The sequence below is a fragment of the Grampus griseus genome (genome assembly GCF_964374135.1).
Source record: "Grampus griseus genome assembly, chromosome: 8".
Lineage (NCBI taxonomy): Eukaryota > Metazoa > Chordata > Mammalia > Artiodactyla > Delphinidae > Grampus > Grampus griseus.
Genome location: NC_139002.1, coordinates 54,804,642 through 54,820,724, shown reverse-complemented (window position 1 = coordinate 54,820,724; position 16,083 = coordinate 54,804,642). Strand labels below are relative to the sequence as shown.

General features: G+C 35.3%; 1 protein-coding gene across 1 annotated transcript in view; it reads right to left on the bottom strand.

Moving 5' to 3' along the window:
• Positions 1 to 4,379: 4,379 nt before the first annotated feature.
• Positions 4,380 to 16,083, bottom strand: part of PAK1 (p21 (RAC1) activated kinase 1) — a gene marked incomplete at both ends in the record, with an annotated part of 114,772 nt that continues 103,068 nt past the window's right edge. The window contains 2 exons of the mRNA XM_082660928.1: positions 4,380 to 4,404; positions 7,692 to 7,846. Coding sequence (XP_082517054.1) covers positions 4,380 to 4,404; positions 7,692 to 7,846 — 180 coding nt within the window. The remainder of the gene's footprint in view (positions 4,405 to 7,691; positions 7,847 to 16,083) is intronic.

Sequence of the window (16,083 nt, the reverse complement as noted above, 5' to 3'; positions counted from 1 at the left end):
TATACATGCAATGGAATATTATTTAGCCTTAAAAAAGAAAGAAATTCTGCAATGGATGGATTTAACATGGATGAACCTAGAGCATTTTATGCTAAGTGAAATAAGCCAGTTGCAAAAAGACAAATACTACATGATTCCACTTATATAAGTCAAAATCAGAGAAAGAATGCAGAATGGTGGTTGCCAGGGTCTGGGGGTGGGGGAGTTGGTAGGGATGTTATTGTTTAATGAGTACAGAATTTGAGCTTATAAGACAAAAAGAGTTAGGTAGCTTGATGGCAGAGATGGCTGCACAATGTAATGAATGTATATTAGAATGACTGAACTGTATGTTTACAAATGATTAAAACAGTACATTTTATATTATATGTATTTTTACCACAGTTAAAACATTTTTTAAAAATGACTAAAATCTGAATAAACTATAGACTTTTAATTTAAAAACCTTATGTTCACATGAAAACCTGTACACAAATGTTCATAACAGATTTATTTATAATAGCTCATAAACAGAAACAGTCAGATAGCCTTAAGTTGGTGAATGATTAAACAAACTTCAGTACCTCCACACAATGGAATACTACTCAGAAATGAAAAAGGATAAACTATTATATACGTAATAACCTGGATAACTCTCAAAGGGAATTATAGTGAATGAAAAAAAGCCAATCACAACAGGTTATATACTCTATGATACTATTTATATTACATTCTCAAAATGACAAAATAATAAAAGTAGAGAACAGATTAGTGATTGTGAAGAGCTAGGGTTTGAGGTGAGGGGAAGTGGATGGAAGTAAGGGGAGTGTAGTTATCAAAGGGAAACAAAAAGAATACTTCCAGTGATGAAACTAGTCTATGTCTTGGTTGTGGCACTGGATATACAATCCTACACATGTGAAAAAACTGCACAGAGCTATATATACAATCACACACAAGATGAATATAAGTAAAACTGGGGAAATTTGAATAAGATTGGTGGATTGCATCAATGTCAATACCTTGGTTTTGATATTGTACTAAAGTTTTACAAGTTTTACCATTGGAGTAAACTGGGTAAAAGCTATACAGGATCATTTTGTGTTATTTCTTACAGGTTAATATGCAATTATCTCAAAATAAAAAGTTTAATTTAAAAAATACAATTTTTTTAACATCTTTATTGGGGTATAATTGCTTTACAATGGTGTGTTAGTTTCTGCTTTATAACAAAGTGAATCAGTTATACATATACATATGTTCCCATATCTCTTCCCGCTTGCGTCTCCCTCCCTCCCACCCTCCCTATCCCACCCCTCCAGGCGGTCACAAAGCACCGAGCTGATCTCCCTGTGCTATGCAGCTGCTTCCCACTAGCTATCTACCTTACGTTTGGTAGTGTATATATGTCCATGCCTGTCTCTCGCTTTGTCACAGCTCACCCTTCTCCCTCCCCATATCCTCAAGTCCGTTCTGTAGTAGGTGTGTGTCTTTATTCCTGTCTTACCCCTAAGTTCTTCATGACATTTTTTTTTCTTAAATTCCATATATATGTGTTAGCATACGGTATTTGTCTTTCTCTTTGTGACTTACTTCACTCTGTATGACAGACTCTAGGTCTATCCACCTCATTACAAATAGCTCAATTTCGTTTCTTTTTATGGCTGAGTAATATTCCATTGTATATATGTGCCACGTCTTCTTTATCCATTCATCCGATGATGGGCACTTAGGTTGTTTCCATCTCCGGGCTATTGTAAATAGAGCTGCAATGAACATTTTGGTACATGACTCTTTTTGAATTATCGTTTTCTCAGGGTATATGCCCAGTAGTGGGATTGCTGGGTCATATGGTAGTTCTATTTGTAGTTTTTTAAGGAACCTCCATACTGTTCTCCATAGTGGCTGTACCAATTCACATTCCCACCAGCAGTGCAAGAGTGGTCCCTTGTCTCCACACCCTCTCCAGCATTTATTGTTTCTAGATTTTTTTCATGATGGCCATTCTGACTGGTGTGAAATGATATCTCATTGTAGTTTTGATTTGCATTTCTCTAATGATTAATGATGTTGAGCATTCTTTCATGTGTTTGTTGGCAGTCTGTATATCTTTTTTGGAGAAATGTCTATTTAGGTCTTCTGCCCATTTTTGGATTGGGTTTTTTGTTTTTTTTGTTGTTGAGCTGCATGAGCTGCTTGTAAATTTTGGAGATTAATCCTTTGTCAGTTGCTTCATTTGCAAATATTTTCTCCCATTCTGACGCTTGTCTTTTGGTCTTGTTTATGGTTTCCTTTGCTGTGCAAAAGCTCTGAAGTTTCATTAGGTCCCATTTGTTTATTTTTGTTTTTATTTCCATTTCTCTAGGAGGTGGGTCAAAACGGATCTTGCTGTGATTTATGTCATAGAGTGTTCTGCCTAAGTTTTCCTCTAAGAGTTTGATGGTTTCTGGTCTTACATTTCGGTCTTTAATCCATTTTGAGCTTATTTTTGTGTATGGTGTTAGGGAGTGATCTAATCTCATACTTCTACATGTGCCTGTCCAGTTTTCCCAGCACCACTTATTGAAGAGGCTGTCCTTTCTCCACTGTACATTCCTGCCTCCTTTATCAAAGATAAGGTGACCATATGTGCGTGGGTTTATCTCTGGGCTTTCTATCCTGTTCCATTGATCTAGCTTTCTGTTTTTGTGCCAGTACCATACTGTCTTGATTACTGTAGCTTTGTAGTATAGTCTGAAGTCAGGGAGCCTGATTCCTCCAGCCCCGTTTTTCGTTCTCAAGATTGCTTTGGCTATTCGGGGTCTTTTGTGTTTCCATACAAATTGTGAAATTTTTTGTTCTAGTTCTGTGAAAAATGCCAGTGGTAGTCAATTTTTAAAAATAAAATAAAAATGTACTCTAGGTTTATAACAAAAATATTATTTATAACAACAATAGCACAAAGGGCAGCAGTCAATGGAATTAAGATTTTAATATTCTATACTCTATATTATGGAATAATTTAACTCAAGGTGGATTGTAATAAGATAAGGATACTTTTTATAATTCATAGAGCAACCAGTAAAAAATAATTTAAAATGTAAGAAGCCAGTAGAGGAGATAGAATAGAATACTAAAAAATAATTGATTAACTAAAAAAAATTAAAAGGCAGGAAAAGAATGACCAAAATAAACAACCTAGAATAAAAAGGACAAATAGAAAAAAATAGTATGATGTAATATAAACCCAAGTATATTAATTATTAAACTAAATATTAATGGGCCAAACATTCCCATTGAAAAGCAGAGACTGTCCTACTAAATATAAAAGCAAGAACCTATAATATTTTATGAGATGTTTATAAGAGATGTACTTTAAATATAAAGACACAAAGCAGTTGAAAGACAAAGGACACAAAAAGAAATATCACACAAATACTAATTATAAGAAAGCAAGTGTGGCAATATTAATAAAAGTAATCTTTAGGCAAGAATTATAACCAGAGAAAATGGACATTTCATAATGAAAGGGTGGATTCACCAAAAAGATCTAACAATTATAAAATGCAAATACACCTAATAAAAGAGTTTAAAATATGAGAAGCCAAACAACCATAACAATCACAATAACAGCAACAGACAGAGCTAAAGGGAGAAATATACAAATCAACAATCATAATTGGAGATACTACACCCCCTTCTCCATAACTGACAGATGATGCACAAGGAGGCCTTAATTTCTCTCTGACTGAAGAGGTTGCTCCCAGAAGAAAGAAGGAAGAAGACATGGTCTAATCTCCTTGTCAACATGATACCTACATATTTTCTAAATATAATAATAATATTTACCAGGAAGAAAGGCCTTATGTATAGAACATTTTTTAAAAAGATGTTTCTGGTTGAGTATTTCTTTATTATATATTTTGTAAATAAATACAGAATGTGGATTTATGAGGCATGCGTCCCTGGAGAAAGTCACATAAGCCATACAACTCCCTGGGAGTATTAAATGCAGATGTTCTGTAACTCAAATGCTCTCCTTCTAAGTGAAATAACCCTGCAAACACTCACTTGGAGGCCGTATCTATTACTGTGGGCCACAGAGTACGGGTCCAATAAAGGAAGAAACCTGCAAAGTTGAAATCAATGTCTCTGACCTCTCCTTGCTTTGTCTGAGCCTCTTGATAGACTGCTGTATCTTTGAAATTAATAATAAAACTTCACAGTAGGTAAGTTCTCTGATGTGTGTGAGTTTGATCTGCAAACTAATGTTTCGTGTTAACTGAATAGGAAAAGCAGGGGGAAGATGCAGTATAAAATGCTTAAAAAGACTATCAACCAATTTAAACTAATTGATATTTATAGAATATCACACCCAACAAATGAAGAGAGCTCACCTTTTTCAGGTGGACATGGGAAGTTCACCAAGATATACAGCATAGTGGTCTATAAGAAAAGTTTAAATACATTTAAAGTACTGAAATCATGTGTTTTATAATGTTCACCGAGCACTCTTGATTAGCACCAAGGTGAGCTTTGGTGAGATTTTTTATCATTTCTATGTGTCTGGACTACAGGAAGAAATCAATGGGGAGGAGATTCATAAATCAGCGTTCATGTCAAGACAAATCAGAATAATGCCTCTATTATTTCAATCAATAAACCATCTTTACTCCCAACATCTGATATACACATTGTGTCCATCTGTTTGTATTTCAAATTGGCCGCTTTGCCTTATACCAAAACAAACCTTTCAAAGGCATGTCAGTAAAATTAAAAATTTAAAAATAAAGTATTGAAATCATATAGAGCTGTTCTCTGGTCACAGTGACCTTAAATCAGAAGTCAATAACACTAGAGTAGACGGAAAATCCTCAAATTTTAAAAAAGTTAGCAACACGTTTCTAAATAATCCATGAGTCAAGTGGGAACTAAAAAAACTTTTAAATATTTTAAATTGGATAATAAGAATATATCAAAATTATTTGTGGAATGCAATTAAAGCAATGCTTGCAGGGAAATTTACAGCCTTAAATGTTTACATTAGAAAAGATCTAGAATCAATCACCTAATTTTCTGCTTCTAAAAGAAGAGCAAATTAAACCTAAAGGAAATAGAAGAAAGAAAATAATAAAGATAACAGCAGTCAAAGAAATAGGAAAGAAAATATGCAACAGAATAAAGCTAACAAAGCCAAAATTTGGTGTTTTGAAATTGTTAGTAAAATTCATAAACCCCTGGCAAGACTGACCAAGAATCAGAGGGAAAATAAAAATGTTCAGTACCAAAATGTATTGGAACTACAGGTGACAGTTGCACAACATTGTGAATGTACTAAATGCCACCGAATTGTTTACTTTAAAATGGTTAACTTTATGTGAATTTCACCTCACTAAATTTTTAATAAATTAAAATTTTTTAAACACTTAAAAATTCCCACATCAGAAATAAAACAGAGGGCATCTCTATATTCATATAAGTTTGATCAAAGTAATGTATTTAAAGCATTCTCAGTCAAAATGGCAAGGTCACAATGTCTTGTGAGTGTGGTCTGATGGAAGTAAGCACTGCTCACAGAGAATGTATTGGAAATGTGATCATAATAAGTATTCTGGTCATGAACAGTATGCAAATAACAAGTTACAACCGCTTAACTTCTTAAAATTTAGTGTTTCTTGAGGGGAATGACTTGGAATAAAGTCTGCTCATGAACTGTCACAATCAACCTTGTATTATAGGCATATGGAAGAAACCCTTATTCTTATTAGAATATATAGTTTCCTTAAGAAAAAGGATGATGCCTCGCTTATGTTGACTTTTCACATAAAACTAGCATGGCATGCTGTACATATTACTACTCAGTGAATATTTGCTGAGCTAAATTAAACTGCTTGATTTTCTAATAGGACTCAGGATATGATCTCTCTTAAGTCTGATGCCAGCTGAAACTACGTCCATATAACTATGGCCAAAGAATAACTAAAGGCTTATTAGTGAAAGAATTTGGACTCTGGAGTCTGTCAGGCCTATATTTAAATCTCAGTGTGGTCCCTTACTGACCAATTGTATTGACTTTGGTGAATTACCTAACCTCCCTAAACTTTTCCTCTTTACAGGCAAGATGCCTCATTCGCAGAATGGTAGTGATGGTAATTTCCAGGGCACAGAATGTAAGGATGGTGATAATGAAAGCAACATTCATACAACAACATATGAACAACATTATGTTCATATATTTGCCCAGCATTTTGCTCTGTGCATATATGAATTATGTCACTTAATCTTTCAACCATTCTATCAAGTTACTGTTATCCTTAATTTTCAAATGAGAAAACTGATTATTAGAAACTTGTCCAAAGTCACACGCATAGCTGATGGGTAAGCCAGAATTTCCAAAAGAGCCTGTGGTCTACCAACAGAACTTGACACATAATAAAGGCTCAATAGTGGAAGCTATTATAATTATTTCCAACTACTAGATGAATCTAAATTATGATTAGGAGAGAAGCAAATCATCTTGGAGCCATTTTCTCTTTGATAAAAAAGTAAAAGGGGGGCTTTCCTGGTGGCGCAGTGGTTGAAAGTCTGCCTGCCGATGCAGGGGACACGGGTTCGTGCCCCGGTCCGGGAAGATCCCACATGCCGTGGAGCGGCTGGGCCCGTGAGCCATGGCCGCTGAGTCTGCGCGTCCGGAGCCTGTGCTCCGCAACGGAAGAGGCCACAACAGTGAGAGGCCCGGGTACTGCAAAAAAAAAAAAAAAAAAAAAAAAAGTAAAAGGAAACAGAAATACACTCAAAACAGAGAAGTAGTTGGGCAAAGAGAAATCTTCTGAATGGGAAAAAGAGGTAATACATGTATAATTATCTAATTCTAAAAGAAAAAAGACATATTTTATGATCATCTCCCCCCATGGCCAGAGAGGCTGGAAAAGTCAGAACATGAACAGAGGTGTATCCAACAGCCTAGCTCATGGCTTGAGATACAGAAAGATATCTAGGGGAATTTTTACTAGCTCAAGAGATTTTGGAGATATATATGTATATCTGAACAAAATACATATACATGTTCAGACTGTCTCTGAAGCCTTTACAATTACCTGAAAAAAATTATTTTTAATCTAAGAGAAAGGGAATATGGATTAAATTAAACAGTGATTAATAATAGCTAAGTTTGAAAAAGTTACCACTTTATTCCCAGGTGCTTTTAATTCTAAAAATCTGTCTCTGATTATATATTTATAAATGTGGTGGTTAAGAATTTCAGTTTCTTCTCATACTTGGCTGTTTTAAGGGTTTTTCTAATAATGATTTAATTATGTTCTGAATTATATCTATAAGAAATCTGGCTATCTGGATTACAAAGTTATTTACAAGGTACTGCAATCCATCTAGTAATGGCAGAAGGAAATCGACAACTTTCTGAGTTCTGACTTTTCAATGATCAATTTATATAAAAACAAAAACACCAAGCATACAAAAAGGTGTGTTGAATGATGAGAGATTGAAGCATGAAGGAGGAGCTGAAGAGTATGTTCCAGGAAGAGTCTACCCTTGATAAATGTTTGTTGGCAGAGACGGAGGGAAGGGTAAGAAGATGAAAACAGGAGATTCCAAAAAGATAGCCACACACAGAAATCTTGAGGTGGGAGGGGGGACCTAAGTAGCTTGGTTGGGATACAGATTTCGTGCAAGTAAGGCAATATATGCCAAAAGAGATGTGGCCAAACACTTACCTCAATCCACTATAGAACAGCCTCTTGTGGTCAACATTTATTCTACTGATATTTTCTTTTGTGAGGCGTTCAATGGAGAATAACTGGCCCACTTGCTGAAAACCAGGAGCTCTTCTCCTGACATACTCCCTATCAAAACCAGGCAACCAAAAAATCTGTAAGGAAAAACAGGAAGTCTTTCAGTGGATAATCCAGCTGTTTAGGTACCAACAGCCCCAAGTAGAATGGCTGGAGCCCCATTCCAGCATGGGTAACAGTCTATAGGGAGCAGAGAGATTCTAGCCCTTGGTGATAGAGTCAACCTGGCCTAATACTGTCTAATGAATTCTTATAATGGGGCTTTCACCCAGGTTGTTCTGGAGCTGAGTTTTCCCAGTTAACATCATGGGACCAAGGGTCCACTGTGTCCTCACATTGGCCAGAGTGGATGAGGAGCTGGTACGTGTGGAGGAAAGGTGGGAATCATAAACATCTCCTCTGGCTAATGATGCTAAGAATCATCTTTGCAGGGGGTCATTTCCTGCCAACAGGGAATGCTATTATGACTCATCTGTGGAAATAGTTCTATTTGCAAAAAGACACATATTTGTTTCACTCATAGCGTTCTTCTATATTCTGAGAATTTAAGACATTTGGAATGACTGACTGCCCAAATGCAGAGTTGCTTCTGAAGAACATGATGAAAAACTCTCTGCTCAAAAAGTCTCTTTATATGTCATTAATGAAAGCCAAGTCTTCAAAGCCTTAGTGTTCCATACCGAGGCTCTTTCTTTTCTTTCTTTTTTTTTTTTTTATAAGGACCAATGGCTATAGAACTTGAGTGGCTTGGCCAATTAAATAAATTATTCCCCCCACTGGGGAGCAGCAACTAAGAGAAGAAAGATGGGGTAGATTCTTTCTCCCCGTTACCTCAAGGCTCTTTCTAATAGCTGTATGCTGGTGATGGTGCAGGTCACGTCATATAGCCATTACACACATTCCCTTTTAACAGAGTGGTGACATTTCGTTTGGTTTGTAATAGCAAAAAGCCTGAATGTTTTTCCCCACTGATGTAAATTTCATTGGGTCGTTCTTAGATTGCCACATATAGCTGTATAAAGTAGTCATCTCCATTTTTACAGGGAGCAAAATTATTTTAGGATCCCAGGGAAGATCTACAAAGTAGGTCAGATTCAGCTGCTATGCTCCTGGGACATGCTACCCACCTCCCAACCTCTACCATAAATACTAAGATAGACATACCAGATGTTGCTCAATCTTAGAGTCAAGGATCACGCTTACTACATGGCAGACATACAAGCTTCTGTGAAAATGTCTTGGTGCAGGGGCATTAAGATCAAATATCACAGATTTTTTTTCCTTCTGTGCAAGTTCCAATAATTCAGTTAGTTTTGGAATCTTCTGATTTCCTGCTTTTTCTCTATCAGCCTCTGATAGGGGCTTCATATTGTAAAATGGTTTGAACTAAAAATAAATATATCAGAGAAAACACTGGCTCCTATCAAAAGCATTTTCCAATTCTCCTGCTTTTAGTCCCGTACCCAGCCCTACCTCCATGTTGGTCCATTACCATTCAACCCACCAGGCCCTCCAAAATACTGGTCCTGAGAGAAGATTTGCCAAGAAGAGATATTAAATGTAATCTCCATAGGTAATCATGGTATTTGGAATGATTTATTCTATATTGTAGAACCTGATGTATTTGTACTGAAGGTCCTTCATGTTCTTGTCTTGAAGTTCCTTTTCAACCTTTTTTTTACTATAACTCAAAATATTACAATCCCCTTTCAGTTGCACTGGCTTCCACATTTTCTCTCACTGTTCTAGTTTTGTGTAATGGAAAGAAAATAGGCTTTGACTTCAGACTGAATTGAATTCAATCCCAGCTCTATCACTCATTTGCCTTTGTTACCATATCCACCTGTTAAAATCCTATCCTCAAACTGCAAAGCCCAGTTCAAATGCTACCTCCTTAATGAACCCTCCCTTAAATATTCCTAAACTAAAGAGACTTCAATGGTGCTAAACCCCAACGACCCATTTTTAGGCCTTTGTAATTGTATGTCTCATTCTGCCTTCTTCAGTCATTTGTACATATCCTAGACCAGATTCAAATCCTAGCTTCATATACTTCTTGCTGTGTAACATTGGTAAAACCATTTAAAATTTCAAAGTCTTCATCACCCTAATATAAAATGGGGAAGGGGAGAAGTAATCTATGTATTCACAGGATTATTTTGAAGATCAAGTATGATAAAACATTTACCAGGTCTAGGAGCATGTCTGGCACACAGAGAAGCGCACAGTTCACAATAGTTCCCTCACTCTCTACTGCTTCTACTGCAGCGCAACTCCCTAATGGCAGGAACTGTTATAACTTCTTTGCAGTACACAGCATTTCATCTTATACCTCAGTCCATACATATATTAGCTATATTAACTTTAAGAGATGGCTACTTTTATTGTCATTTGCCAATTTGTGGGTAAAGTCAGTGATAACAGGCTCTCTCTCAGGAGAAGGAAGCAGCAGCTGCCTCACATTTTACCAAGACTCAGATAATCTCTCTTTTTCTCTATACAACTTTATCTTCATTCTCCTTCTCACACTTTCCACTTCTTCTCCATCCTTTGACTTCCTAAGCAACCTGCCCTTTCTCACCTTTTTCTCAAGAAAGAATAAATCACATTGCACAATATTCCCATGCTATACCTGAAGGCAGATCGTAAGTCTGGAATTAAACCATGGTCTACATCTGAGTAGAGGTTTATAAGTAAAGGTTTTCTTAATCCTCAGGAAAATAGAAATTTGCTTTGGAATACAAGCTTTTGTTAGATTCTACCAGACCTAGACCAACTGATGCACTTAATCATTAGACCTTCATGAGGGGAAAATTGTTAAAAGAACAGGATGGGAAAGACCAAGAAAGGATTTAAATAACTCAGCCGTGCATAATTTTTAAAATGTCCCTGAATGGGAAAAGGGAATAAGAAATGCACTATACAAGGACATTTATTTATGAAACCTTTACTTTAATGATAAAGTGGATGAAAAATTCAAAATAGTAAAACTATGAAGATTAATCAATAGAGTTTAAAACTAGATTCCAGTAATCTCTAAATAGCATTACAGGGTAGATCTAATATCTGAAGTAAGTTGAGCCTCTTTTTTATATATAAAATGGGAGAACTTATTCAGAAAAATAAACTGGAAAGGGACAATGCCAGTTTAGACTATCTCCAATGTAAAGTTGAACATTTTCAAAACAGTACTAAAAAGTTCTCTATGTCTATGCTTAGAAAAATTTCAAGTAGAAGAGCCAGTGGGTGATTCAATGTATCATATTGGTTTAGAAGTAGGAAAATTATCCAAAATCTGCCCAATGATACCACTCTGAGGGAAACAATACCGCTCAACAGACAATTATGAGAACTATCTGTAAATATCAATGAACAACAATACAGTTTTCTTGTTGATACAGGTACAACTACCTTTACTATTAATGTCACTACCATAGCAAATCACATTTCTCAGAGCACTAAAACCAAGAAGTGGGAATTTTTAACAAGCCTAAGTCCTTTTCCATGTCTTTATCTGTAACTGTCAGAAGAACACTACTCTCTTCTCTATGGCACACTCTTATAAGCTTTGTTAGGAACCTACTTTGCAAGAACCACCAGAAGAAATGTACCACAGACAAATTACTATCAGGAGTCACAGAAAATTCTACTGCACATTATCAAATTATAACTACGGACTTGAGTACGTTGATTCAAAAAAATAACCAAATAATTGTCCACGGTACCAGAACCCAAGGGGAAAAGAGGCAGAATAATTGGAGTTAAACCCCCAGGAGTTCAGACTGACTCTGTTGACACTGTTGCCTAAGATCCTATTAATGCTGAAGTTAGAAAAGATCTAAGCCAACTATAACAGGCAATATAACAAGGCTTAATTATCCCTTGCATTAGTCCAAGCAATATGTCTATTTTACATGTTTTTTAAAAACCCCAAAACTGAGATGGTGGTCTGCCATCAATATCTGTGAGCTATTAACCAAAGAGTTATACCTCATTTTCTAGCACTGCCTAACCTGAATGTACTCTCTTTGGTCCTATCTTTACTTTCTTTCATTTCCTAGCTTATAAAGGTAGCCAATATTTATTGCTTTCACCAGAGCAAAATCAACACTTCACCTGGAAAGTTATGTTTCAGGCATTTATGGAAGTCCCATCCTACTTTTCTCAAGTCTTAAACCAAGATCTTAAGGATATGCAGTAACCCATACCCATCTTGAAATTCTAAGACTGACTCTATAATTCTATTCACATAGACTCTAAGGAGAAATTTTAACTCTACAAAATAACATTTCATTATCCAGGAATCAGCAAACTTACTCTGTGAAGGGCCATACACTAAACATTTTTGACTGTTAGACATATAGTCTATGTCACAATTATTCAACTCTGCTATTATATTGCAAAAACAGCCATAGACAATTCATAAGTGAATAAGTATGGCTATGTTCCAATAAAACTTTATTTATGGATACTGAAATTTGACTTTTATATAATTTTTATGTGTCATGAAACATTATTCTTTTGATTTTTCTTCAACCATTTAAAAATGCAAAAACCATTCTGAGCTCACAAGCTATATAAAAATAGTCAGTGGGCTGGATTTGAACAGCAGGCCATAGTTTGCAAACCCCTGACCTCGGCCACGACCTATTGGCTAAGGAGATACATAATCTAGTGAGAGATTACAAATTATCCAAAATTATCCAAGGCCAAACACTCAAGAAAATTAAGATGATTTCTGGGATTAACTGGATGTTGTAGAGTATTGGTAGCAAGCTTTTTTGAAATAGCTCTCTGTATGATTTGACTTACATCTTGGAACCATTCTCACAAAACACAGAAAGACCTTCAGTGATCTCAAAATATTTCTTCAACCATCATCTTTGCTGATCTTCCAGATCATCATATACCTTTCTTTTTGAAAGTAAAAGGGAAGGCCATAGTCTATGGGTATTAATTTAACGACAAGACGTACATCAAAGACTGCCTATTAATGCCTATTCCTTGATCCAAGGCTTTTAATCTTTGCCTCAGAAAAACATGCAGTCTTAGTTAAATTAGTCTAATAATCTTCAGATCTCATAATATGTTCATCTATTTTATGGTACCACATTCAATATAATGCCTCTTGTTAACTTAAAATATCCAGTATTTTTATATTAGTTGATTAATTACAAAATTCCTACATTCTCTTTCTCATATTACCAGTTACTAATGTAACACGCTTAATAGCAACTGTATTATCCTATCAACAGAGGAGAATCTCATCATTTCTATAATTTGAGAACTGTCCATACCTGGAACAGATCTTTTGGATGCTCCTATATCAAATCTTGATTTAATGTTACTTATTGATAGGTTAAACTTAAAAATGAAAAAAGGTAATAATAGGCTGATTATGCAATAATTTTTCTAGATTCCCTTATAGAATCTCAGATCCATTACCAGATATCAAATTGGCTCAACTGGCCAAAATTATGGCTGTCTCTATGGCATGTGGGATTACTAAAAATAAAAGGGTAAATATATGCATTGCTTGTTTGCCTTTCAAGTGATTCACAACTTTGGAATGTTATGGGGGAAAAAAATAGAGATTTTTAACCTCTTCAGTTATCTGTATTAAAAATGAATAATAAATACGCATATTACTAGATGTTTTGGAACTCCCCAAACAAATTGCTGTCCTAAAGGTAGAGCCCCACAGTAAAACAGACATTAGAGGAAATACTTTGGCAGATCATCAACAGATGATCTAAACAGAATGCTCTGATTAATGTCCTTAGACAAGGGCCTCTTATAGAAAAGAAAGACCAACCTATGGAATTCAAGAATTCCATCATTAATGCAAACTTGGTAATTGAAGAGAAATTTATTCTCTCACAGTTTGGAGGCCAAAAGTCTAAAACCAAGGTGTTATCAGGCCCATGCTCACTCTGGCAGCTCTGGCGGAGAATCTGTCTGTACTAGCTTCAGGTGACTGCTGACATGCCTTGGCCTTCTTTGGCTAATAGCCACATCACTCCAGTTCCTACCTCCATAATCACATCGCTTCCCTTCTCTGTGTGGTCTCCTCTATATGTATGTCTCTTCTCCCCTTGTCTCTCCATTACAACAATACATGATTATATTTAAGGCCCACCCAGATAATCCAGGATAAGCTCCTTCTTTCCAGATCCTTAACTTAATCACATCTTTTGCCTTTATGATAATGGTCACAGGTTCTAGGGATTAGCATGTGGCTATATCTTTTCTGGGGTCACCAATCAACCTACTACACCAACTCAATAATGATTATTTGTGTAAGTAATACCTAAATGAAGGGAAATATACTTAAGCTAGTAGAAGATTTTTTAAAATGCTTGGGGTGTAATAGTGAATGTTTGTCATGACAACTCTCAGAGAAAATATACATAAATCTCACTAAAGTTGGTTGTGTCTCTTGTATAATTTCTGTCTTCTTTTAATATGTGGGAATCAAGCTTTTTGACGTTAACCCAGGACAAGGTTAAATGTTCTCTGGGGCTGTTAGACCTCTCCAATTGTAGGACTCCCCAAACCCTTAGAAAACAATATCTGCTTATAAAGAGTCTGAAAAAATAGCATATTTCCTAGGAAACAGCCTTCTAAGGATATTGATTCCATCAACAGGAATTGAATAATTTGAGGTAATTATCAAAAATTTGTCTTTCACTTTGGCTGATACAATAAACATATAATTTATTACAGTATTATAAATAACATAGCCCAAGCCCTCGGCATACAACATCACAGTTTAAATTCTTTAGCCTGAGTAAATATAGAAAATAGAAAAGCACTAAATTTACTTTTCACCAACTAGCACCATTGTTAACACTTTGTGTTGTAGCTCCATTGGGTGGGTGATGTTTATTAAATGCAATTACAAGGACTTGCATTGGACTTGGTTTTGTGGCAGTGGATGGTACTTGAAATGCAGTGTTACAGGAAAATTAATTTATCAATGCCATTAACTATACATTTTCAACAACATTGAGAGAGAAGAAATGAGTATGACACACAGATTTGCTTACTAAGCCCTGGATAACCATTCATTCAGCAAGCTTATGCTGTGCGTTCATAAAACACCAATCCTGCTCTCAAGATATTCACAGTATAGTAAGGGAGATAAGACAGACAGACAGACAAATAAAACATTATATAACTTCCATGACAGTGGTCACTGAAAAAGTGACCTTCTTAGAGTTGGACTACAGTAACAATAAAATACAATTTGCGGAAAACTTCAAATGCATTATTTAATTCAACCACAGAACACTACATTAAAAATGAAAAAACTGAAGCTTGAAAGCATAAATGACATGCCCAATGGTTCAACTAATAGGTAAATGATAAGTGATACCCAACTGTTCAACAATTGATGAACAATTCCAGGCAAAAATCTAACCCTGATGCTGGGATGCCTTCCTCAGCTGTATTATTTCCCACTATAAATATGTTAGAATAAGGGTATTCAAAGTACTGGTTAGTAATGAGGTGGGGAGTTTGTACCAGAATATATTTTAATCAACTACTTTCTTCACCAAGAAATCTTGCTATGTAAAGAAAAAACTGAACTAAACAGTGTGTTTAGTGACACAGCTGATTTAAATTATCCAGTTGTTCTAGAATAATAATAATTAAAAACAAATAGGTGGGTACAATAAGTTACAGAAGATTTGAGAGAAAGTGAACTATAGTTGCTTTAGTTTATGATAACTGAAAATAATGAATGTGGTAAGAATCAATTAAATACATTAAAATTTTGACAAAGTTGGTTCAGAAACAAGCTCATTTAAGATTTTTTCAAGTCTTGTGAATCCTTTACCAACAAATGTTATATTATTGCAAGATTGTAATTCAGTTTCCTCTTTGTTAAAATGACAAAACTGATCTTTGAATATTCAGTCTTTTCCTTAAAATATGGACTAAATCTTTATTTACCTTGTGGGTCATCTGCCCAAAATATCTGTCCTATTTTTCCCCAAAATAACTGTGTACTTTGTGGTAACCTTGGCATGCCTGGTATTATTTTTAAATAAAAACAGAAGTTCCTCACTTCTGAAAGAACTCAAGTTCCTTAAAATTATGTTATCTTCTGCTATTTTTATTTTAAAACATTGTATTACCAGTCTGCTTAATAGGTAGTAAAACTACAAACATTCATTGTTCTCAAGTACTTAATATTCTTAAGTGACCAACCCACTACAATAACATTTTTTATATCACCTTTCCAGTATAGGACTCTAAATTCAGAAAAACAGAACTCCTTGAACAATGCAGGAGTTAGAGGTGCTGA